Genomic DNA, 26,546 nt, shown 5'->3' with positions numbered 1-26,546 from the left:
AGGACATCCGAAAAGTATAAAACAATGCAGGTATGTAAGAACACGTATTATTCCCAAAATATACCGTATTTTTTGGTCTATAAGACTCACTTTTTCCCTCCTAAAAAGTAAGGGGAAATGTGTGTGCGTCTTATGGAGCGAATGCAGGCTGCGCAGCTATCCCAGAAACCAGAACAGCAAGAGGGATCGCTGCGTTCCCTCTTGCTTCTGGGATTCAGAATATTTTCTTTCTTGTTTTCCTCCTCCAAAAACTAGGTGCGTCTTGTGGTATGGTGCTTCTTATAGAGCGAAAAATATGATAATTACAGGCAATCCTCTTGGATTTGTACCTACAAACTCAATGAGAGGTGTGAGCATGCTCTAATGGTAGAATATCTGCAGCTATCGAAAGCGACAGGAAGAGTAAGAGACCAACCAAAACAAAAAGTCTATGAGGATTTGTCAGGGAACTGACATCGGAGCTAGAGGCGAAGGGAAGGCTCTCAAATGATGCAGGAGAAGGGCCCAGCAGGGAGAGAGGCAGCTCCGCAGATGGGGAAGCAAATCAGCGCAACACCAGGGATATAGAGGGGCTGATGGGGGCAGTGGCGTAGCGTGGGTTGTCAGCACCCGGGGCAAGGCAAGTAATTTGCGCCCCCTAACCCGTGGATTTGCGCCCCCTAACCCGTGGATTTGCGCCCCCTAACCCTAACCCCCAGATGTTGCGCCCGGTGAGGCCGGCCCCCCCTGCACCCCCACGCTATGCCACTGGATGGGGGAATCGACGAGAGGGCTCCAGGACTCTTCACCGGACACCAGCGGGGAGAGCACGGGTCCTCCGCTACCCACGCCCACCCTGCGCAGAAGACTTCCGCACAGAGAGAGTAGGAGGAGACTGGGTGTCAAACAACTTTTATGCTGGAAAAGATTTAAGAAACGCCCACTGACGGATTCTGCTAGCGACTGAGGCAGCCACGAATTGAAGGGCTGCCCAGACTGAAAGGTTTAGCAAGGCAACAAAGCCTGGAGAGGCGGCAACTTACGCACGAACAACCCATACACATTACAGGATTGGAGACTCTTTAAAGAATATTTAGAAAACTAAAAGGAATAAAAGGAAACATCTTGGCAGAATTAGACTGATCCCTGCATTGTATTTATACAAGTTTGTAGGGAGGTAAAAATAAATTATATAAGAAATATGTAGCTGTGCGGTATAAAGTAATGGATAGACAAAGTACAGTGAGATTAATTGGAAGTCAGTTTAAAATTTCTTCTCTATAAATTTTATAATTGTGTTCAATACCAGGAGTGTATATGATGATAATTATATTAATCTTCTTATATCTTATAGTGTGGTGGTTTGTTTGATTTTTCTGTTATTTGTTTGTTTACTTGTATGTATGCCTGTTTTTCATAAATGCATTTATTTTAAATTAATAAAGATATATTTTTTAAAAAAGAGAGAGGTGTGAGCAGGCTTTTGCTGGGAAATCTCGTTTATTTTAGGTCTAACTCCTCATCTTCTCATCAGCCCAAAGAAGCCTTGTCTTTTCTGCTCTTGATACTATACTATGCCAGACTGAAATGTTGAAATGTTTCTTTGTCCTTGAATCTTCCCATCGCATTGAGAAAGCCACAGGAGGTCCTCTGGAGAAGTCCCTGTTCTGGACTGGTCTCATCTGCCAGAGTGTCAAAGTTACTGATGGACGTTCCTTCCTCCAGCAAAGTGAACAAGGTGCTAATGAAGCTTCCAAGTGTGCGCTTAGCATAGAAAACTAGGGAAATGATCCAGAAGAGGCTAGGTACATCTTTTTCTTTTCTTTGGCGAGGTTCCTACTTCATGCAAGCCATTTGAATGGGAACGCTTTCCTTTCGCAAGGTGAATTTCCGGTTAAAAGCTAATGCTAGCATTCCAGATGGCTGGAGACCTTTTGTTGAAGCTGGGCAGGTTTTTTGTTTTAAAGCAAATTAAATTGACTGCAATCTGAAGGGAGCACCATTGAGTTCAATAGAGCTGAATAAATTGAGCGTTACACAGCCTGCTTCCGTGGCTGGAATGTCCTCTTTATGTAGTGAGCGAGAGAGAAAGCGGTAAGAGGAAAACGGCAGAATCAGAGAAGGAAGATCTGGAAGGAGGAGGTCGAAAGCGAAGGAAGGGGGCAGAATCTCAAAAATTGCTGCAGCAGAGTCCTTCTCCAAAGAAAGCGAGAACAAGCCAAAGGAAAATTGTAGGCAGAGGGTGCCCCCTAGTGGATTGGCAGTGCTATTTCGTCTTCCTCTTTCACCACCTGCAGAGAACTTAGAGGAAGGGAGTCGACTTGCCCAGAGAGAGTTGGGAGGTTTTCAGTGGAGCCTGAAAGGGGCAGAGAATCAGAAAAGGATATAAGAGAGAATGAGAGAGGGATAGAGAACTGTGCAACAGCAAAGGGAAGGGAAATGAAGGAGAACCTTTGAGGATTAGTGGCATGCTTAGACTTGAAATATTATTATTATCATCATCACCATTATTTGTATACAGTGGTACCTCAGGTTACATATGCTTCAGGTTACATACACTTCAGGTTACAGACTCCGCTAACCCAGAAATAGTACCTCGGGTTAAGAACTTTGCTTCAGGATGAGAACAGAAATTGCACGGCGGCAGCGGGAGGCCCCATTAGCTAAAGTGGTGCTTCAGGTTAAGAACAGTTTCAGGTTAAGATCTGACCTCTGGAAGGAATTAAATACTTAACCCGTGGTACCACTGTACTGCTCTCCAGGCACAGATAGCGATATGGTTCACAATGCAAAAAATAAGATAAAAAAACACAAAATGCATGACAAAAACAAGAACAAAAACCAGTAAGGGTAGGGAATGTAGCAGGTGAACACACACACAACACAACACACCCTGCACACAACATAAATGCCACCTCTACAAAGTGTAGGAATAACACATGTAGTTTAATGGTGAATTTTGGACCCAATGGAGAGGTAAAAGATTTGGATTAAAGATGGAGGAGGAAAGGGTTAACAATGGGACCCACAAAGGGGAGGAGGGAAGTCCACGAGATTCCTTGGAATCTTGTCTTTATTACCTATGTTCAATAGATGACTGTAAAATTTTAATCTGAAAAACCAAACAATAATAATAATAATAATAATAATAAACTACCTCCTGGGATCTCAGTGAGCTCATTGAGCGGAGGCACTGTGTCCAGCTTGTCTGCGTAGGTCTTGGCAGCCTGGCGTTTGGCGTAGCGAGCCTCAATCTCCTTCTTGGTCCGAGGAATACGGCATTTGAAGATGCAGCAGAGAGTGATGACTGCAGGCAGTGAGAAAGACAACATGGAGTTTAGCACGGGCTGCAAGGGGTTAAAACCACACAGCAGCGGATGGGGGGAGGAAGATTGTAGGTCATACTCAACAGATGACTATCCAACCTCTTCTTGGAGAGCTCAAGAGAGAGTCTGGGCAAGGGATTCACCTGCCAAATTCATCTTATCGAAAAGGTAAAGGCAAAGGACCCCTCGGGACGCGGATGGCGCTGTGGTCTAAACCACTGAGCCTCTTGGGCTTGCTGATCGGAAGGTCGGCGGTTCGAATCCCCGCGAGGGAGTGAGCTCCCGTTGCTCAGTCCCAGCTCCTGCCAACCTAGCAGTTCGAAAGCACACCACTGCACGTAGATAAATAGGTACTACTCTGGCGGGAAGGTAAACGGCGTTTTCGTGTGCTTCTCTGGTTTCAGTGTTCTGTCGCGCCAAAATTGGCTTAGTCATGCTGGCCACATGACCTGGAAAAACGCCGGCTCCTTCGGCCAGTAAAGCAAGATGAGCGCCGCAGCCCCAGAGTCGTTCATGACTGGACTTAACTGTCAGGGGTCCTTTAGTAAAGGTAAAGGGACCCCTGACCGTTAGGTCCAGTCGCGGCGACTCTGGGGTTGCGGTGCTCATCTCACTTTATTGGCTGAGGGAACTGGCATACAGCTTCCGGGTCATGTGGCCAGCATGACTAAGCCGCTTCTGGCGAACCAGAGCAGCGCACGGAAACGCAGTTTACCTTCCCGCCGGAGTGGTACCTATTTATCTACTTGCACTTTGATGTACTTTCAAACTGCTAGGTTGGCAGGGCAGGGGTCCTTTACCTTTACATTTAAAGGACCCCTGGACAGTTAAGTCCAGTCAAAGGCAGCTATGGGGTTTTGGCGCTCATCTCACTTTCAGGCCAAGGGAGCCGGCGTTTGTCCGCAGACAACTTTCTGGATCATGTGGCCAGCAGGACTAAACCGGTTCTGGCACTTCCTTTCCATTTTGGGGCGAGTAACATTCTTGCTGCTGTAGTAGCATACATAAATAAATTTCTACACAATTTAGGTAGTTCTGTCCCTATAATTCCCAAAAAGGATTTTTGAGCATCGCAGGGGATTGGACTAAATGACCGCTGGGGGTCTCTTCTGATTCTACAGTTCTATGCCTCTAAAATCAAGAGTGGGGAAGCCTCTTTCAGGTGCATTCAGAATTTCAGGTGCCAGAGGCAAACGGGAACAGAGCTATGGGTGCGAATTCTACCTTTGCAAAACGGTTTACATTCCAACCATGCAAAAGCCAGAGGTGTCTCGACAGACTTGTGCCCATTTTCCACCCAGGCAATCTAGAGGCATTTTAAGCAACCGGAATGTGTAACTCAGACCCCGTGAACTGTCCCACATTTTCCACCGATATTCTTTAGAGGAATAAAAAGAAAGCAGGGCATGTAAGCTAAGCTCCTCCTCCTAAGGCAGTTTATATAAATACACCTTGAGGATTTTTTTGCAAAGCCTCCTTGCAGGTAGAAATCTAGCACCTCAGGGAGAATAGTCCTGGTTCCCCTGACATGCTCATTCTGCAGAGAACTCTTCCCCAGCCCCTAGTGAACAGCATTCAAGCATATTTAAAAAAAACTAAATAAATCGAACAGCTCCTGGCAGTAATATACTCTGCTGCCCTTTTATGACCGGATGAAGCTGAGCTTTCAACCCAGACGAAAATGAGGGCTCATTGCAGTTCTCTCATCCCTCAGATAAGAGGCGTGAACCATCTCCAGAGAAATTAAAACCCTCCGTTCTAGCTTTCTGTTAGTGGGCAGTGATTTATTTTTCCCTTCTGAAAATCCATTTCAAACCCTCCTTCGCTGACACAGATCTTTCAGTGTGTTGGAAGAGATCACTGCCTGCTTTAGTTCTCTGGCAAAGCTTGTTTAAGAGACTGTGTATGTTAAGGTTTCCCTTCACCGGATTGCACACCGTGATAACAGAGGGAAGAGATCCCCTGAACACGTGCAGAGTGCCTTTCGCTGATGGCTGAGAAACCCAAGCAGATCTGCCCTATCTGGGATTAACATATCCAGGCAGTTTCAGGAGGATCTCAGTGTCCGATGTGTGGGGTAATGAGAAGCCTCAACTTGGGAGGTGAAAAAAAAGGAGGCAGGAGAGGATGAAAAATGAGGAACGCATCGGGCAGGAAGGAAATGATGGAGCCTTTGCTATCGTTCAGTAACGATGGAATTGGAAACCGTAAATTAGAGGAAGTTAATTAATCCGGAACGAATTAAGTTCTTAACCCAAGGTACCACTGTAATCAGTGGCGTAGCGTGGGGGGTGCCAGGGGTGCCGGCGGCACCGGGCGCAACATTTTTGGGGGCGCGTTTGGCCGGCCCTCCTCGAGGAAGCAGGAACCCCACTGTCCTCAGACCTCCTCCGAAGGCTGGCGGTGGGGCGGAGAGACCTCCTCCCGCCGCCAGGCTTCGGAAGGATGCTCCGAAGGCTGGCGGCGGGAGGAGGGCTCTCCGCCCCACCGCCAGCCTTCGGAAGGCTGCTCCGAAGCCTGGCGGTGGGGCGGAGAGACCTTCTCCCCGCACCAGCCTTCGGAAGGATGCTCCGAAGCCTGGCGGTGGGGTGGAGAGACCTTCTCCCCACACCAGCCTTCGGAAGGCTGTCCTGAAGACTTGTGGTGGGAGCAGTGAAGTAGCGTGGGGGTGCAGGGGGGCCTGCCGCACCTGGCGCAACATCTGGGGGGGTGCGGAAGAGACTCGAGTGCTAAAATCCACGGGTTAGGGGGCACAAAATACTTCCCTTGGCCCGGGTGCTGAGAACCCACGCTACGCCACTGACTGTAATTCCCTTGAGATTGTTAGTCTGTCTCCCGTATGAAACGGAAAAGACTACCGTATTTTTCGCTCTATAAGATGCACCAGACCACAAGACGCACCTAGTTTTTGGAGGAGGAAGACAAGAAAAAAATATATTCTGAATCTCAGAAGCCAGAACAGCGAGAGGGATCGCTGCGCAGTGAAAGCAGCAATCCCTCTTGCTGTTCTGGCTTCTGGGATAGCTGCACAGCCTGCATTCGCTCCATAAGACGCACACACACTTCCCCTTACTTTTTAGGAGGGAAAAATGAGACTTATAGAGCAAAAAATACGGTACATTGAAGCCCTCCCCCTTTCTAGCTGCTAGGCAAGAGGATGGTTTTAAAATAGAAAGATTAGATAGATAGATGATAGATAGATAGATAGATAGATAGATAGATAGATAGATGATAGATAGATAGATAGATAGATAGATAGATAGATAGATAGACAGACAGACAGATAGATAGATGATAGATAGATAGATAGATAGATGATAGATAGATAGATAGATGATAGATAGATAGATAGATGATAGATAGATAGATAGATAGATAGATATAGATAGATAGATAGATAGATAGATAGATAGACAGACAGATGATAGATAGATAGATAGATAGATAGATAGATAGATAGATAGATGATAGATAGATAGATAGATAGATGATAGATAGACAGACAGACAGATAGATAGATGATAGATAGATAGATAGATAGATAGACAGGTAGATAGATAGATGATAGATAGATAGATAGATAGATGATAGATAGATAGACAGGTAGATAGATAGATAGATGATAGATAGATGATAGATAGATAGATAGATAGATAGATAGATAGATGATAGATAGATGATAGATAGATAGATAGATAGATAGATAGATAGATAGACAGACAGACAGACAAACATATAGAAGCTTGAAACATCTGGTCACTTTCACCATCCAAAACAGTGATGCTTATTTAACAGTGCCAATCCTCTACACACCAAACACAGGCTATGTTCCTTCCTACTTCAGATGCCAGCGGTGAAATTAGAGCCCTAATGCTGGAACGGTGCATCCCAGTGTGGATTTAATGGCCCGAGCAATTGAATGTTTGCCATTTTTAAGTGCCCGTGACAGCGCACATTTCTCTCCCCAGGAATCGAATCCCCTTGCTCTTTGACAAATGTAAAAACCCATCAGGCTAAACATGCAGGGAGTGGTAAAACAAGGACAATACTCAAAGGTAATAATAATAATAATACGCTTCATTGGAGGTTTTTAAGCAGAGGTTGGATGGCATCAATGCCAGGGTTTCTTTAGCTGCAATAATAATAATAATAATAATAATAATAATAATAATAATAATAATAATATATTTATACCCCTCCCATCTGGCTGGGCTTCCCCAGCCACTCTGGACAGCTTCCAACAAAATATTAAAATACAGTAATACACCAAACATTAAAAGCTTCCCTAAACAGGGCTGCCTTGCATTCTTCTTCTTCTTTGGCGATCCCTCGTAGCCGAATAAGACTGTCTTCCATAAACATGGTTTTAACAATGAGTCCGTAAGTGACTGTGGAGGCCAATTCTGGATCCACACGTCCTTCCACAGTGGGGACATTGGTTTCCGGGCGGGAGTTGATCACGGTGTGGGTTTGCCAAGAGTGCCTTCCTCTTAGCACGTTTCTCCCTTGTGTCCTGAGTTCGAGTGTCTTCAAAGCCCATGACACCTTTGGTAAAGGCTGTTCTCCAACTGGGGCGCTCACAGGCAAGTATTTCCCAATTGTTGGGGTTTATACTACATTTTTTAAGATTTGCCTTGAGACAGTCTTTGGATCTCTTTTGCTGACCACCAGCATTACGCTTTCCATTTTTAAGTTCGGAATAGAGTAGTTGCTTTGGAAGACGATGCTCAGGCATCCACACAACATGACCAGTCCAACGATGTCGATGTTGAAGAATCATTGCTTCAACACTGGTGATCTTTGCTTCTTCCAGTACACTGAGATTAGTTCACTTGCCTTCCCAAGTGATGTGTAAAAATTTTCAGAGATACCGTTGATGGAATCTTTCGAGGAGTTGGAGGTGGCGTTTATAAGTGGTCCATGTTTCACAAGCGTACAGTAAGGTTGGTAGTACAATAGCTTTGCAAACAAGCATTCTGGTTTCCCTGCGAATGTCCCGGTCCTCAAACACTCTGCACTTCAGTCGGGAGAAAGCCACACTCACAGAGCTCAGGCAATGCTGGATTTTAGCATCATTGTCAGCCTTTGTGGACGATGGGGTTGGACTAGATGATTTTGGGGGGTCCCCTTCTGACTCTACAATTCTATGATTCTACAGGCTAAAGCAGGCCCACCCTGACTCGAAAATGATCCAGATCCTATTAACTCCTTCTTTTCATCACAGGCTACAGAGATCAGGAAGTTCCCTCGGGTATCAAATTCTCTCTTTCGTGAAATCCATGAGAAAACAGCATGAATCACTCTTAAACAATGTTTGACCTATCAAAACCTCCCTATCTGAGCAAAGGTCTTAGGACAATCCCTGCATACCAACCCAGATATGTAGACTATTTGCGTGTGTTTCAAGCTGCTCTTAGCTTATCACTGATTTAAATGACCATTCGCAAGCTTAAAAAAGCTGTTTTCCACTCTTTTTATGCATGGTTTTATTGCTTTAAGCTTAGGCACAGACTACCTGAAGGACAGTGCAAAACAGACAAGGCTCTGGGGTCTTCAGAGACCCTCATAGGAATGCTTGGTGGGGAACACAGGAGAGGGTCCTTTACCTGGCTGGGCTTTCTGTGAATCTACACCTCTACTGCTGCCTTCAGAGGTCTTTGATCTCCTCCACCAGAATTAGGGTTTGGTCATCCCATCAATGGTCAAAAAAAGAGCCCCTTTCTCAGATCCCGCCTTCAGGAAAACTTCAAAGCATTTCAGGGAGGAAGATAAGAGGACAATCCTGTCGCCATGAAATTTCTCGCCTTATCTCCCCAGTCCGGACTGAAACCAGGCCCTCCCAGGCCAGACAGGCCTGTCTCAAGAATTTCTTAGCCCTCCAGAGCTGATTCTGGGCAAATCCTGGTTATGCATTCTGGAGGAAGGAACTCTGCGTTCAGCCAAAGAGCCACCTTTTTTCACCCACAAAGTCCTGCTATTTATTTACCCTTCTTCCCGGGGACGACGAGCTTCGAGCCCTAAGAAGATGGGGTCCCCTCCTCTGCGCGGACAAGTGGTAAGTTGTGGGGCTCAATACTGTCGGTGCAAATTTTGCATACATTCATGGGCGGGGAATCTGTGGACTTTCAGACATCCTTGGACTCCAGTTCCCATGAGCCCCTGCCAGCATGAACTGGGAGTCCAGTTTGATCTGGAGGACCATAAATTCCCCATCCTTGTTCTCTTATCTTGGAAGATGTTTAGTAGGGCCAGTTCTGGGGTGACTTCTAATACTTGTTTAGCTATTTTGCATATTTCTCATATGATTGTTGTCCAGAATAGTTGGACTTGGGGCCATTGCCACCACATGTGGAGGTATGTACCTATGGAGGTGCACCCTCTCCAGCATTTTGGTGAGGTTCCTGGGCATATTAGCGCTAGTTTCCTTGGTGTTAGGTACCACCTGTAAGTGAGTTTCAGAGTGAGTTCTTTCCTTTCTGTCGATATGGATATGCAAATAAGGGATTGAAAGTGACGTTCAGTGATTGGATAGTTACAGAAAGTGGCTACTGTTGCATTGTAGTGGAGCCCTATATAAGCAGGCTGGCTAAACCCTTCAGTTCAGCTCTGTTCTGGCCTGTGAATAAACAAGAGCTGTTTGAAGAATCGCTGTGTCGTCTGATATGTTCACCCACAGCTTAGCACTTTTTGTTTTTGTGACTGTGTGGAACCCAGTTCAGCTACTGATGGATTGATTGTGTGACTGCAGTACATTGTTTATTGCTTTCATTTTATGGATCCATGGCCTCATGAGATAGTAAAATTCATGTCAAATTGCTGTTTCAGGGCATAGCTGTCAACGTTTCCCTTTTTTAAAGGGAAATTCCCTTATTCCGAATAGGATTCCTCTCAAGAAAAGGGAAACGTTGACAGCTATGTTTCAGGGGTTGCTTTCAAAAGTCTGGAACAGATTAATCCATTTTGCATCACTTTCTATGGAAAAGCACGTCTCGGTTTCGGAACGCTTTGGTTTTGGAACGTACTTCTGGAACGCATTAAGTTTGAGAACCAAAGTACCACTGTATATCTGAGTTTCTAATGCTGGAATGAGGCTCTCGGGGTTAGGATGAAAGGCAGAGAGGTGGGACTTACTGACGCTCATGACAAATAGGGCAAAGATCCCAACCACTTGCCAGAGGCGCAAGCCCCAGATCACCACAGTCTCCGATGTGATGGGGTCCGGTTTCTTTTTCGGCGGCTCGGTGGTGGCCTAAAAAAAGAACAGGAAGTGTTAGAGCATACGGGCGGAAGGGTCAAGGGATTGTACCCAGCTAAGCCTTACTCAGAGTAGACCCATTGGAATTAATATATCATTAACTTAAACAGCTTTGGTTGATACCTTTAATGGCCCAGGTGGCCTGTGAATGAGATCTGCGACCTGCGTGTGTAGGGAAGTATCTAAATTTAATCAACAAAAATATATATAAATATAAAGATATACTGCCATACACTTGCAGGTCACAGGTCTCATACATAGGCCGCCGTGGCCATTAAAGGTATAGACAAAAGCTGTTTACAACAATATAAGCATAATACAAACCATATAGAAAAGTTAAAAATTGTTCTCAACTAACCACTGTGGAAGGATGTAATCATAACTTCCTGCCTGGGCCTGGTGGACCAAACTCCTGTCATCTGAGCATGTGCAGTTACTATCCTCGGCGTACACACCTCAGCTTAATCGCAACTTATTTTTTAAGACTGGGTGAAAGCTGGTGGATGAAACTGCTGTGTTTCTCAAGGAACTGCAGGATACTTGTGGCTAATGTTGTGTGATCAAACATCAGAGGCAACGCTGGAGCTAATTGCTAATGCGTGATGTTGAAGGTGACCCGGAAACTGCAATTAATCCAGAATGCAGCAGCTAGACTGGTGACTGGGAGTGGCCGCCGGGACCACATAACACCGGTTCTGAGAGATCTGCATTGGCTCCCAGTACGTTTCCGAGCACGATTCAAAGTGTTGGTGCTGACCTTTAAAGCCCTAAACGGCCTCGGTCCTGTATACCTGAAGGAGCGTCTCCACCCCCATTGTTCAGCCCGGACACTGAGATCCAGCGCCGAGGGCCTTCTGGCGGTTCCCTCATTGCGAGAAGTGAGGCTACAGGGAACCAGGCGGAGGGCCTTCTCGGTAGTGGCGCCCGCCCTGTGGAACGCCCTCCCATCAGATGTCAAAGAGATAAATAATTACCTCACATTCAGAAGACATCTTAAGGCAGCCCTGTTCAGGGAAGTTTTTAATATGTAACGCTGTACTGTTTTTAACACTGATTGGGAGCCGCCCAGAGTGGCTGGGGAAACTCAGCCAGATGGGCGGGGTATAAATAATAAATTATTATTATTATTATTATTATTATTATTATTATTATTATTATTATTATTATTATTATTATTATACCTTTTATTATCTGAAGAGGTGTCTATGCACACGAAAGCTCATACCAGTAACAAACTTAGTTGGTCTCTAAGGTGCTACTGGAAGGAATTCTTTTATTTTGTTTCAACTACGGGAGACCAACACGGCTACCTACCTGTAACTAATACCTTTATTGTCAATGTACAACCTGTGTACAATGAAATTAACCAAGCCTCCCCCCCCCCACAAAAACACTCAATCTCATTGCACTCTGTGTGCTTGTCGCGCGACACACCAACCCCGAAAGTCAGTTGCACTATATTATTTTCTGTTCTAACAGCCCACGGATAGAAACTGTTTTGTAGCCCATTGGTACAACTGATTATACTTCTATATCTCCTGCCTGAGGGTAGAAGATTAAAGAGGAGCTGGCGGGGGTGTGAATCGTCCCTGAGAATTTTTCTTGCTCTCCTAAGGCAAAGATCCATTGCGATGTCATCTAGCGGGCTCAGGGGACAGCCCATGATTCCATGCGCTGTGCTCACCACCCTCTGTAAAGACTTTCTGTCCGTGGCAGTCAAGCTAACGTACCACACTGTGATACAATATGAGAGGACACTTTCTATTGTGGACCGGTAGAAGGAGGTCATCGATTGTTCTTTAACATTGTTCTTTCTCAAGACCTTGAGGAAATGGAGTATCTGTTGGGCTGAAGCTCAACATCCAAAAAACGAAGATCATGGCCACTGGTCCCATCACCTCCTGGCAAACAGAAGGGGAAGAAATGGAGGCAGTGAGAGATTTTACTTTCTGGGGCTCCATGATCACTGCAGATGGTGACAGCAGTCACGAAATTAAAAGATGCCTGCTTCTTGGGAGAAAAACAATGACAAACCTAGACAGCATCTTAAAAAGCAGAGACATCACCTTGCCAACAAAGGTCCATATAGTTAAAGCTATGGTTTTCCCAGTAGTGATGTATGGAAGTGAGAGCTGGACCTTAAAGAAGGCTGATTGCCGAAGAATGGATGCTTTTGAATTTTGGTGCTGGAGGAGACTCTTGAGAGTCCCATGGACTGCAAGAAGATCAAACCTCTCCATTCTGATGGAAATCAGCCCTGAGTGCTCACTGGAAGGACAGATCCTGAAGCTGAGGCTCCAAGACTTTGGCCACCTCGTGAGAAGAGAAGACTCCCTGGAAAAAACCCTGATGTTGGGAAAGATGGAGGGCACAAGGAGAAGGGGACGATAGAGGACAAGATGGTTGGACAGTGTTCTGGAAGCTACCAGCATGAGTTTGACCAAACTGCGGGAGGCAGTGGAAGACAGGAGTGCCTGGCGTGCTCTGGTCCAGGGGGTCACGAAGAGGCGGACATGACTAAACGACTAAACAACAACAACAAAGCGGCTTAGGAGTCAATCTGGGCACTCAGTGGTTACAAATTAAATAGCAGCAACTCTCCACCTGGAAGTAAGCATGACTGTAGAGGAAGCTGCTAGGAAAAGCAGAGCAGAGGAGCAGAAACAAGAGAGCGAAGCAAATAAGTTGGCAATCCCTAGGAAGATTAGAGCGCCCCGTAATTAATGTTTGAAAAAAGCAGCTTCAAAGGCAGCAAACCCTTTGAAGGAAGCTTGCGCTGTCCTTAGATCTTTGCACAAGTGAGGATTCAAAACGGAATCAACCTCAGAGCAAGCTAATAAAAATATTTTTTCCAGCCGTATCTTGCTGGAATACGCGATTGCATTTGCAAATAACGTTGCTGGCAACAGTCTGCGGTGCCAATTAAACTGCGTTGCAGCGCCGCTTGCTGTTCAGAGTACGTACTGCAACTGAGGAAACGCAAACTGGGAGGGGCAGGTTATCGGAATTTAAGATGCATTTTCGCTTTTGTTTTTGAACAGTTACTTTCTAACTGACTGGTGCAATTGTAAATACAAAGACAAATTAAAAAGCAAAACGGTATTCCTAAAAACAACCCCCACCCCCCAAAAGAAATCCCTCCTCAATGCATTGTAATTCCCATTCCCACTGGCAGGCAAATTGCCATCGCTTGGTGCAGTCCTCGAAGGGATCAAAAGGAACGTGAGGGTTTTGCAAAACATCTATTGCATTGCTTTACTCCCTCCCTCCCCTTTCTTATCTGAATATGAAATTACAAGATAGAGGAGAAAGTCCATTAAAAGCTCATTAAAACATTTTTAAAGAAAGAAAGAAAGAAAGAAAGAAAGAAAGAAAGAAAGAAAGAAAGAAAGAAGAAGTATCAAGCCAGGGGCGAAATTAGGCTTTACAGTTGTACCTTGGTTCTCAAACGCCTTGGTACGCAAACAACTTGGAACCCAAACACTGCAAACCCGGAAGTAAGTGTTCCGGTTTGCAAACTTTTCTCGTGCTCCGCTTTGAGTGTTACGCTTCTGAATTGAGTGTTGCGCTTTGAGTGTTAAGCTGAGGTCTGTCTGTTTTTGCTATTTATTTTGCTTTTTCAGTTAATTTGTTTTTGTGTCTGTGTGGAACCCAGTTCGGCTACTGATTGATTGATTGATTGTGTGACTGCAGTACATTGTTTATTGCTTTCATTTTATGGATCAGTGGTCCTGTTAGATATAAAATGCATGTTTGAAGTTTGAAAACCAAGGTACCACTGCAGTTCTCTTTTGATGCCATCAGGATTGGTGGCCATTCATGTTAAACTGCTGTTTTAGGGGTTGTTTTTAAAAGTCCAGAATGGATTAATCCATTTTGCATTACTTTCTATGGGAAAGCATGCCTCGGTTTTGGAACGCTTTGGTTTTGGAACGGACTTCCAGAATGGATTAAGTTTGAGAACCAAAGTACCACTGTATTTCACCCGCGTCAAAAACCCAGTTTGGCACCTCCCTCTGTGCATTTGCGTACACACAAATTGGGAGCCGGTTTGTGTAATGTCACCAAATAGCCAAAACGTGACCAGCCCCCTCTGCTTTTCCAGTCCTCTGCTGGGCTCAGGGGAGCCCGTTTTAGCCCTTTCTTGGCAACCCCATGAGGGCTAGGAACTTGCTTACTTTGTTTCTTTTAATAATATAAACATAATAGTAATAATTTATTATTTCTACCCCGCCCATCTGGCTGGGTTTTAAAAGGTAAAGGGACCCTTGACCATTAGGTGCAGTCGTGGCCGACTCTGGGGTTGCGGCGCTCATCTCGCTTTACTGGCCGAGGGAGCAGGCATACAGCTTCCGGGTTATGTGGCCAGCATGACTAAGCCGCTTCTGGCGAACCAGAGCAGCGCACGGAAACGCCGTTTACCTTCCCGCCGGAGCGATACCTATTTATCTACTTGCACTTTGATGTGCTTTCGAACTGCTAGTTTGGCAGGAGTTGGGACTGAGCAATGGGAGCTCACTCCTTTCCGGGGATTCAAACCACCGACCTTCTGATCGGCAAGTCCTAGGCTCTGTGGTTTAACCCACAGTGCCACCCACGGACTGCTAAAAACATCAAACATTAAAAACTTCCCTAAACAGGGCTGCTTTCAGGTGTCTTCTAAAAGTCAGATAGTTGTTTATTTCCTTGACATCTGACGGGAGGGCATTCCACAGGGCGGGCGCCACCACCAAGAAGGCACTCTGCCTGGTTCCCTGTAACCTCACTTCTCGCAGGGAAGTAACCGCCAGAAGGCCCTCGGAGCTGGACCTCAGTGTCCGGTCAGAACGATGGGGGTGGAGATGCTCCTTCAGGTATACTGGACTGAGGCTGTTTAGGGCTTGAAAGGTCAGCACCAACACCAGAGGGAAGAAGATAAGCTGCAGTTCTGCCAGGCAGACTTGCTTTCTAGGGAATTCTAATGCCTGCTATTTGATTCCCTGTTCAGTTGCTGCCAGCTAATTCTTAGGGAAGAGGGTTAGCAAGGTTCGGGTTACAGCTGATGGGCTGCATCAATAGGAGTATAGCATCTAGATCAAGGGAAGTAATAGTGCCACTGTATTCTGCTCTGGTCAGACCTCACCTGGAGTACTGTGTCCAGTTCTGGGCACCACAGTTCAAGAAGGACACTGACAAACTGGAAAGTGTCCAGAGGAGGGCAACCAAAATGGTCAAAGGCCTGGAAACAATGCCTTATGAGGAACGGCTAAGGGAGCTGGGCATGTTTAGCCTGGAGAAGAGGAGGTTAAGGGGTGATATGATAGCCATGTTCAAATATATAAAAGGATGTCACATAGAGGAGGGAGAAAGGTTGTTTTCTGCTGCTCCAGAGAAGCGGACACGGAGCAATGGATCCAAACTACAAGAAAGAAGATTCCACCTAAACATTAGGAAGAACTTCCTGACAGTAAGAGCTGTTTGACAGTGGAATTTGCTGCCAAGGAGTGTGGTGGAGTCTCCTACTTTGGAGGTCTTTAAGCAGAAGCTTGACAACCATATGTCAGGAGTGCTCTGATGGTGTTTCCTGCTTGGCAGGGGGTTGGACTCGATGGCCCTTGTGGTCTTGTCCAACTCTATGATTCTATGATTCTATCTTTGGGCAGCAGAAGCCCATCTTTCAGCCATGCCCATCCACCCAAAACAAACTCCCTTGACAATCCATTGTGGGAGGCTTGCATTTCTGTCTCCCCCTCGGAAGGCAGTGTGTCTGCTGTTAAAAGGCAGAATCCATGTGAGCAGCCACTGTGCAGGGGGTTTGCTGAAAAACAGCCTTGCTGATTACATCTTTGTAGGGCTGTTATCCCTCCAGGTTTACCTGGTGTCCTCCCAGTGATAGGTGACTCTTCAGGTGGGCAAGAGCGCAGGAATCACATCTCAATAAACCCCAAGAGATGGGACACCCAGTCGTAAAAAGATGTAAATTGTGTTGCATTATTTACATATTCCTCAATATATTAAAATAAAAAATATTAAGGTCTTATATCTACAGTGGTACCTCGGGTTACATACGCTTCAGGTTACACACGCCGCTAACCCAGAAATAGTGCTTCAGGTTAAGAACTTTGCCTCAGGATGAGAACAGAAATTGGGCTCCGGCGGCGCGGTGGCAGCAGGAGGCCCCATTAGCTAAAGTGTTGCTTCAGGTTAAGAACAGTTTCAGGTTAAGAACGGACCTCCGGGACGAATTAAGTACTTAACCCGAAGTACCACTGTATATATGTAATAAATATTCATAACTGCATATATAAACCACATGTCTGAAACCCCACAGAAAAAGTCCTGAAACCATTTTGTCCCTCCCAAATTGACCTCAAATATTTCTCTGCAAGGTGGAAGGACAATGGAAAGGCCTCCCCATTGTCTTTTCCTTCACAAATCCTGTCTTAAGGGTATGTCTGTGTATGAACAGGGTGAGCCTGTGACCTGACTCAGGAACTAAGTATTTATCATTACAAAAGACTGGCCAGGCTCCCCAGGGTATCCAATCAAGTAACCATTATCAGGTAACCTGCCAGACAGGAGATAAACAACGCACTCAGATTTCTGTTGTAGACTGCCTCTTCTGTGATGTAGGTATGATGTTTCTGGGGGTGGTCTTGGACTCCAGGGCGGGCAATTTAAAATGTCTATATAAGGGCAGGTACACCTTGGTTCGGGGTCCTCCTCCTTTCCTGTGTGTGAGGGGAGCACTCTGTTGCAACAGTTCAATAAAGAACAGGCTTACGAGCTGCTTTGCTCCTCAATATTCTCAGGTTGGCCTCTGTTATTTTCTCCGACTGATGGAGAACCTACAAAGGACTCTATAAGGGCTCCTGTGTCCCCCATAAGGGCAGATTTTTGTTTATTACAATAGATAAGCGCTCCTTCCAGCCCGGTGTCTAGAATCAGAACCGTAGACTTGGAAGGGAACCCCCAGCGGATATCTAGTCCAACCCCCTGCGATGCAGGAATCACAGCTCGAAAATCCTTGACAGATTGCCTTGCAGCGGGTTGGTTTGGATGACCCTCAGAGGTCCCTTGCAACTCTGCGATTTTATAAGACGGCCACCTGACCTTTGTTGGAAATCCTCCAACGAAGGAGAGTCCAGAATCTTGTGAGGGAGTCCGTTCCCCTGTCGAACATCTCTTACCATCAGGAAATTCTTTAAATGTTTCGTCGGAATCTCCTGGGAATCTGAATCCATCTTTTCATTTCCTATCCTCTGGAGCATCAGGAAACAAGCTTTGCCCACGTTCCAGCCTGCCAATATCCCTCAGAACTGGACACATCTTGCTTGCAGGATCCACCCCTTTGCCATGAGAGCGCAGGGTGGCCAGGCTGACCCCATCCCTGGTGCCTTCTGCCTGGTGCCTGCAACTCGATCTCTGGCTATTAAGAGCTGGCGTGTTTTCTCAGCAGACTGCTAAAAGCTTCCTGATGTCTGCAGAAAAGACTGCAGTGGAAGGAAGGAGAGGAGAGTTGTCAGGCTGGGTTAACCTCCTGCCCCAGGGGCACAGCTCAGTGGCAGAACATCTGCTTTGCACACAGAATGTCCCCGGTTCAAGCCCTAGTAACTCCAGGTAGAGCTGTTGCCGGCAATCGATAGCCCTCTCTCCTTCAGGAATTTGTGGGAAGCCATCAAGGTTGGTAGCATCACTGCCTCCTGTTGGAGGGAGTCCACAGTTCCTGCTTTGGCGATCACTCATAGCTGAGTAAGATTGTATTCCATGAACACGGTCTTAACAGTGAGTCCGTAAGTGACTGTGGAGGCCAGTTCTGGATCCACACGTCCTTCCACAGTGGGGACATTGGTTTCCAGGCGGGAGTTGATCACGGCGAGGGTTTGCCAAGCATGCCTTCCTCTTAGCACGCTTCTCCCTTGCGTCCTGAGTTTGAGTGTCTTCAAAACCCACGTCGCCTTATATGAAGATGATGTACAGATGGTATATGACACCAGTGCAGTTAGGGAAAATGTACAAAACTAGTTCAAATATATGTTGGAAGTGTAGGGAAAAGAAGAGGGCGTTTTATCATATGTGGTGGGATTGTAATGTAATTAAATTTTTTTGGGAAATGATATATAACGAATTGAAGAAAATGTTCCATCTAACATTTGTTTAAAAACCTTAAGCATTTTTGTTAGGGATTGTAGGGAAAGACCTGCCAAAAAAGCTGAAAAACATCTTCATGTATGCGACAACGGCCGGCCGCGAGAGTCCTAATAGCACAAGGATGGAAGACTGAAGAAATTCCAAGTAAAGAATCATGGCAAGAAAAACTGATGGACTATGCAGAACTGGCAAAATTGAAACATAAGCTACGGGACAAGGATAAAGGCTGTTCTCCAACTGGAGCGCTTGCAAGCCAGTGTTTCCCAGCTATCAGTCCTCATACTACATTTTTAAAGATTTGCCCTGAGAGCGTCTTTAAACCTCTTTTGTTGTCCACTGGTATTTCACTTTCCATTCTTAAACTGGGAATAGAGTAGTTGCTTTGGAAGACGATCATCAGGCATCTGCGCAACATGACCAGTCCAACGAAGTTGATGTTGAAGAATCATTGCTTCCACACTGGTGATCCTTGCTTCTTCCAGTACACTGGTATTAGTTCGCCTGTCTTCCCAAGTGATGTGTACAATTTTCCAGAGACACCATAGATGGAATCTTTCGAGGAGCTGGAGATGGCATTTACAAGTGGTCCATGTTTCACAAGCATACAGTAAGGTTGGTAGTACAATAGCTTTGCAAACAAGCATTTTTGTTTCCCTGCGAATGTCCCGGTCCTCAAACACTCTGCGTTTCAATCGGGAGAAAGCTGCACTTGCAGATTTAACAAAGCACTGTGTGAATAAATCATTTCTTCCTCTGTCCTGAATCTTCCAACATTCATCTTCCTTGGCCGTCCAATAGTCCTTTCCCAGCCCTTTGAGTAGAAAAGCCGCTTTTCCTCCCAGTGTCCAAATATTAAAGGGACAGGAGCTCTCCAGTTAAAAGCAGCTGGCAACCTTGCTATTGCTAGTTATGCAACCTTAGGAATTTTACAGGAATCTTTAACACACATTCTTTTCTGCAGATCTTGGTGGTGGTGGGCGGGAAAAAACAGTTCTCCTTTTCTTCTTCTTCATTTCTCAAACCCCAGTGAACCTCTAGCCCACGAGGAAGTCTTTACACTGCACTTTCTACTCAGCATTCAGCCCCAGATAGTTGAATGGGACTTACTCCCAGGTAAATGTAGGCATCTAGCTTCATGCAAGAGAATTCCTCTCCCCATTCACTGGCCTCCATCTTTTGCAAAGTCCCACTGTCAGTCGGTTTGGCTAGGAGGCGGGACTGCTGCTTTTTAGACCCGCCTCCTCTCCAAATGGGAGCTTTATAAAAAGAGGAAATTGAAGCAAAGTCTTTCTTGAAGATGCAAAAAGAGGGAAAGGGAAGGAAGGGGAAAACAAGCTTTGCAAAAGGACACAGTGGCCTAGAAAAGAAGAGGCTACCAAGATTTGACCAGGGACCCAGGACAAAGCTCAGGTAGGATGTGTGACACTTGGATAGCAAGATGTGAAGATGTCTTGCATGCAAACTTGTGGTTAAAATGTGTTCTTTTGGAGGCAGCTTGTGTGTTACTTAAGCACTGCCTCTGGGAGTCAGATCTGGGACTTGGGTTAAGACAATATTTGCTCTCTGAGACAAGAAGTGTGTGTTGCAACCCATCTTTCCCTGTTTGCCTCTTAAGACCTGGTAGACAGAGGTGCTTTGCCTATAATAATAATATAATAATATAATAATAATTTATTATTTATACCCCGCCCATCTGGCTGGGTCCCCCCAGCCACTCTGGGTGGCTTCCAACAAAACACTAAAATACAATAACCTATTAAACATTAAAAGCTTCCCTAAACAGGGCTGCCTTTAGATGTCTTCTGAAAGTTTGGTAGTTATTTTTCTCTTTGACATCTGGTGGGAAGGCGTTCCACAGGGCGGGTGCCACTACCAAGAAGGCCCTCTGCCTGGTTCCCTGTAACTTGGCTTCTCGCAGGGAGGGAACCACTAGAAGGCCCTTGGCGCTGGACCTCAGTGTCCGGGCAGAACGATGGGGGGTGGAGACGCTCCTTCAGGTGTACTGGGCCGAGGCCATTTAGGTCTTTCAAGGTCAGCGCCAACATTTTGAATTGTGCTCGGAAACGTACTGGGAGCCAATCTAGGTCTTTCAGGACCGGTGTTATATGGTCTCGGCGGCTGCTCCCTGTCAGCAGTCTAGCTGCCGCATTCTGGATTAGTTGCAGTTTCCGGGTCACCTTCAAAGGTAGCCCCACATAGAGCGCATTGCAGTAGTCCAAGTGGGAGATGACCAGAGCATGCACGACTCTGGTGAGACAGTCTGTGGGCAGGGAGGGTCTCATCCTGTGTACCAGACAGAGCTGATAAACAGCTGCCCTGGACACAGAATTGACCTGCGCCTCCAAAATGAATCTCAGGCTGCGCACCTGGTCCTTCAGGGGCACAGTTACCCCATTCAGGACCAGGGAGTCTTAATAATCATGGCAAAAGGTCTGCGGCAAGCAAATTCAGAGGGCAACTTCTTAAAAAGTGCTGTGTGGGTTGTAAGAATCCAGTCTTAGTGTAGCAGCGTCTGCACTTTGGAACTCCTTTCCTATTGATATCACTATACTGTTTTCGGCACCTGCCAAAAACATTTTTGTTAAATATGCCAGGTGTTTAGAAAGTTGATGTGAGTTTTCATCTCTTTTTAGCGTGGTGTTGTTATAATTTTTCAAATGTCTTAAATTATTACTTAGTGGTAACTATATTGTTTTATTCCTTTTAGTAAACGGTTTGTTTTTTTACCATCAAGAGGTGTATAATTTTTTTGAAATAATGGTGGTGATAATGATATTTTGAACAATACAGTGGTACCTCAGGTTACAGACACTTCAGGTTACAGACGCTTCAGGTTACAGACTCCGCTAACCCAGAAATAGTGCTTCAGGTTAAGAACTTTGCTTCAGGATGAGAACAGAAATTGTGCTCTGGCGGCACGGCAGCAGCGGGAGGCCCCATTAGCTAAAGTGGTGCTTCAGGTTAAGAACAGTTTCAGGTTAAGTACGGACCTCCGGAACGAATTAAGTACTTAACCTGAGGTACCACTGTACCTCCAATTTCCCCTTCTGTGTTTGAAACTGGTGCTTGCTTTAAATATTCATCGATGGTGAGCCGATGGGCGGAGCTAATTGCTGTTAATGATGGTCTGAATCTGGAGCAGGTTTTGCAAACTTGCTTCTGAGATGGGAAGTTTGGGATATGCTTGGATTAAGAACTGGCCTGAATTTGCCTCAGATAACTGAGGGGCTTTACCTACCCAAGTTGGCAAGCTCATGGGCAGATTTGTAGCTTTTTATTCACCCGGAGTTAAGAGCAAGTTGGCCTAGGGTTGCCATACGTCCTCTTTTTCCAGGACATGTCCTCTTTTTCAGGGGTAAGTTTTCTGTCCTGGCAGGTTTTTTGAATTTGCTAAAATGTCCTTGTTTTTTTTTCCTTTGGTACTAAGGGAGCGCTAGGGAACTGGCGTTCTGGGTGTTTTAAAATTGGACAAGAGCTAATTCAGACATGCGTGTTTGGTTATTCCTTTACTTATTTTCAACAGCTGTCTCCTCCTTTCCCATAAAAGAAAAAAATAAATCAAGGCAGCAAACAATAAAATGCAAGCAATAATAAATAATAATAATATTTTATTTATATCCCGCCCTCCCCAGCCGAAGCCGGGCTCAGAGCGGCTAACAACAATATAACCCAGCATTCTAAAATCAATTCATTTTAAAATCAACAAGTGGGCGAAAGCAACAATAAAACATGAAGCCTGTTAGGTTGTGGGTGAACATATCAGACGACACAGCGATTCTTCAAACAGCTCTTGTTTATTCACAGGCCAGAACAGAACTGAACTGAAGGGTTCAGCCAGCCTGCTTATATAGAGCTCCACCACAAGGCAACAGTAGGGACGCGGGTGGCGCTGTGGGTTAAACCACAGAGCCTAGGACTTGCCAATCAGCAGGTCGGCAGTTCGAATCCCCGTGACTGGGTGAGCTCCCGCTGCTCGGTCCCTGCTCCTGCCAACCTAGCAGTTCAAAAGCACAAAAGTGCAAGTAGATAAATAGGTACCCCTCCAGCGGGAAGGTAAACGGCGTTTCCGTGTGCTGCTCTGGTTCTCCAGAAGCGGCTTAGTCATGCTGGCCACATGACCCGGAAGCTGTATGCCAGCTCCCTCGGCCAATAAAGCGCCGCAACCCCAGAGTCGGTCACAACTGGACCTAATGGTCAGGAGTCCCTTTACCTTTACAAGGCAACAGTAACAATCTTTCTGTAACTATCCAATCAATGAACATCACTTTCAACTCCTTATTTGCATATGTGGACCTGAGTGAAAACTATCTACAGTATCCGCCCTGCTGGCCCAGGGTGAGAACTTCAGTACATAACCAAGCCAATATGCTGGTGAGAGAACCTGTTCATCAAAAGTAGGGCTGAGATCTCGGGATGCCTGGTTTGTGACTGACACCTCCATCTGGCTGACCCCTCCAGCTTTCTTAAGCAGGTCAGCAGAAGAGCTCATTTTTTGGCTTTATCTCCCACCTTATTCACCCCCTCCTCAGTTAATCCCTACAGCGACCCTGCGAGGTAGGTGAAGAGACTGGGACTGACTCCAAGGTCATCCAGTGAGCTTCAGGACCGAGTGCAGATTTGAACGCTGATCTTCCAGGTCCTAATCCAACACTCTAACCACTATACCACACTTCCGCCCTAGAGTTCTTCTGCTATAGGGCAGCTCTAAAAATTAAGCAGGTAAACAAATACAGTGGTACCTTGGTTCTCAAATGCCTTGGTGCTCAAACGCTTTGGTTCTCAAACACTGAAAATCTGGAAGTAAGTACAGTGGTACCTCGGGTTACATACGCTTCATGTTACATACGCTTCAGGTTACAGACACCGCTAACCCAGAAATAATACCTCAGGTTAAGAACTTTGCTTCAGAATGAGAACAGAAATTGTGCTCCAGAGGCACGGCTACAGCAGGAGGCCCCATTAGCTAAAGTGGTGCTTCAGGTTAAGAACAGTTTCAGGTTAAGAACGGACCTCCGGAACGAATTAAGTACTTAACCTGAGGTACCACTGTAATGTTTTTTGGGAGCCAATTGTCCAATGTGACTGTCGGCTATTGTTTCCGGGGCGCCTACACCAATCAGAAGCTGCGCCTTGGTTTTCGAACATTTCGGAAGTCAAATGGACTTCCGGAACGGATAAAGTTTGGCGCTTTTGTTTTTGCTTTTTATTTTGCATTTTTGTTTTTGAGGCTTTTTCAATTACTTTGTTTTTGTGACTTTGTGGAACCCGGTTCCGCTACTGATTGATTGTGTGACTGCAGAAATGGATAAAAGCCCCCCCCCCCATCCAAACAATGGCTATCATCAGTGCAGGTAAGGGGGGGGGAGTTTTAATTTTTATCATCTACAGTGGTACCTCAGGTTAAGTACTTAATTCGTTCCGGAGGTCCATTCTTAACCTGAAACTGTTCTTAACTTGAAGCACCACTTTAGCTAATGGGGCCTCCTGCTGCTGCCGTGCCGCCGGAGCACAATTTCTGTTCTCATCCTGAAGCAAAGTTCTTAACCTGAAGCACTATTTCTGGGTTAGCGGAGTCTGTAACCTGAAGCGTATGTAACCTGAGGTACCACTGTACAATACTGTCTTATTTACAGTGCAATGATTATTACTTTCATTTTATGGATCAATGGTCTCGATACTAAAAACCATGTTAAATTGCTGTTTTAGGGGTTGTTTTTAAAAGTCTGGAACGGATTAATCCCTTTTGCATTACTTTCTATGGGAAAGCGTGCCTTAGTTTTGGAACGTTTTGGTTTTGAAACGGACTTCCGGATTAAGTTTGAGAACCAAGGTACCACTGTAAAGGGAAAGCCAATTGTCCATTAGAGAAGGATCCGAAATATTTTCCTTGAAGCTTGAATTTGTTTAATTCTGGATTGTTATATTTGATGTTTTAATGTGTTGTAAACTGCACTGAGATTTTTTTCTTTAAAATACAAAACAGTATATAAAATTAACAACAACAGCAACTCTCATTGAAGGGGAAAAGGCACCTAGACATTCTGTTGTGCTGACCGTAACCCAGGTTTAAGGTGTTATTTGGCGATTAGCTTTTCTATCTCAGTTTCTAACACTGATTTGCATCTAGTATCCATTAATAGCCCTCTTCTCTATACAGCCTTAATGACCAGGGCATCTCCACCCCTGGAGAACAGCACACTAATTTGAAAGAAAATATAATTATTGAGGATCGCCCCTCCTTTTCCCTTCCGTTCAAGACAGACCAACTTGCCCCAGGACAAAGAGGGTGGATAGTACCTGCCCTCTCTATGGGGTCCAGGGCAAATCTTTAAATACACAACCGCCGAGGCTTAACCTTATCTGGAAGAAAATACCCACTGATTTGGCAGCTCACCCTCTATGTGGGGGGGGGGGAGCTGTAGTTACATGGTGATGATGGAAGTAGTCTTTGCACGTTTTCAAAATAAGTTCTCTCTTACATGCGCTGTGCATTCCCCAAACAAACGACAGCGCCACATTTCTCAGACTTGGGCAAGCTTTCTTACAAACCATATAACACCGGTCTTGAAAGACCTACACTGGCTCCCAGTACGTTTCTGACCACAATTCAAAGTATTGGTGCTGACCTTGAAAGCCCTAAATGGCCAACGGTCCAGTATACCTGAAGGAGCGTCTCCACCCCCACTGTTCTGCCCAGACACTGAGGTCCAGCGCCGAGGGCCTTCTGGCGGTTCCCTCACTACGAGAAGCCAAGTTACAGGGAACCAGGCAGAGGGCCTTCTCGGTGGTGGCGCCCGCCTTGTGGAACGCCCTCCCACCAGATGTCAAAGAGAACAACAACGACCAGACTTTTAAAAAACATCTGAAGGCAGCCCTGTTTAGGGAAGCTTTTAATGTTTAATAGGTTATTGTATTTTAGTGTTCTGTTGGAAGCCGCCCAGAGTGGCTGGGGAAACCCAGCCAGATGGGTGGGGTATGTATGTATGTATGTATGTATAAATAAATAAATAGAAGATAGATAGATAGATAGATAGATAGATAGATAGATAGATAGATAGATAGATAGATAGATAAATAAATTATTATTATTATTATTATTATTATTATTATTATTATTATTATTATTATTATTATTTTATTTTTATTATATCTCGGCCATGAGAGCTAGAAACTTGATTTTTCTCCCCTAGGTCTCCCCCGGTACAGACAAACCAGCTGTCTCTCTCGGGGTGCAAAATTCAGAGTCCGGATCATCATAGGAAGAAAACTGACTTAACCAAGCCTCTCTGGCTTGCTGCTACCACCTGAAACCCAAACAGGGTCTCTGAGTTGCCCTGGTGCCAGACGCAGTTAAAGGAGAATAATTCCATTCTGTGCAGGGGTTTTTTTTCTCCTGAGGGGTCTTTCTCCTTACCTCTATCAGCTGACTCAGAGCGGTCCGGGAGTAGCATAACAGCAAGGAGGGCGACCCACTGAAGGGACAAAGCGTCGGTCTCATGGGGTGGTCGAGCGCCATCTTTTCCCCTGCCTGTGTCTTGCTCCTCTTGTCTCTCTGTAAAGCGGAGCCTGAGAAGGGCGGCTGATGGATGGTCCAACTAGCTGGCTGCTAGCTGTCTTGTCAATCGCCGGCTCGCCACCAGCCACCCCCCTAACATCTGCCGGTGTTGGCTCTGCACCCTCCAGCAATCTGCGGCCGCTTCCCTTGCAGCCACAAAGGCAGCCCTGGGGAGGCATTAATTAATTCATTAGGCTGGGTTCGTTTACACTCAGCAGCCTTGGTCTGGGGAGCAGCCGGGGTGGATGGGTGCGATCTCCCAGGTCGGCAGCGGGATGATATTGCTGGCTGCTTTTGCCCG

The 26,546-nt window shown here is 45.8% G+C and overlaps 2 protein-coding genes across 2 annotated transcripts in view; one reads left to right on the top strand and one right to left on the bottom strand.

The window, feature by feature from the left end:
- Nucleotides 1-1,174: 1,174 nt before the first annotated feature.
- On the bottom strand, nucleotides 1,175-26,372 carry TMIE (transmembrane inner ear). Its single transcript, XM_081163976.1, has 4 exons — nucleotides 26,105-26,372; nucleotides 10,437-10,554; nucleotides 3,137-3,286; nucleotides 1,175-2,335 (listed from the first exon to the last, which is right to left on the bottom strand). The coding sequence occupies exons 1-4, from the start codon at nucleotides 26,204-26,206 to the stop codon at nucleotides 2,229-2,231; spliced, it is 477 nt and encodes a 158-aa protein (XP_081020102.1). The 5' UTR covers nucleotides 26,207-26,372; the 3' UTR covers nucleotides 1,175-2,228.
- The window catches only part of ALS2CL (ALS2 C-terminal like), an 85,726-nt gene continuing 79,148 nt past the window's right edge, over nucleotides 19,969-26,546 (top strand). Inside the window, exon 1 of the mRNA XM_081163524.1 lies at nucleotides 19,969-20,100. The gene's annotated coding sequence lies outside the window, so the exon portion shown is untranslated. The remainder of the gene's footprint in view (nucleotides 20,101-26,546) is intronic.

Source organism: Podarcis bocagei (genome assembly GCF_964188305.1).
Source record: "Podarcis bocagei genome assembly, chromosome: 12".
Lineage (NCBI taxonomy): Eukaryota > Metazoa > Chordata > Lepidosauria > Squamata > Lacertidae > Podarcis > Podarcis bocagei.
The sequence above is the reverse complement of the archived record's forward strand: the minus strand, read 5'-3'. Positions and strand labels throughout refer to the sequence as shown.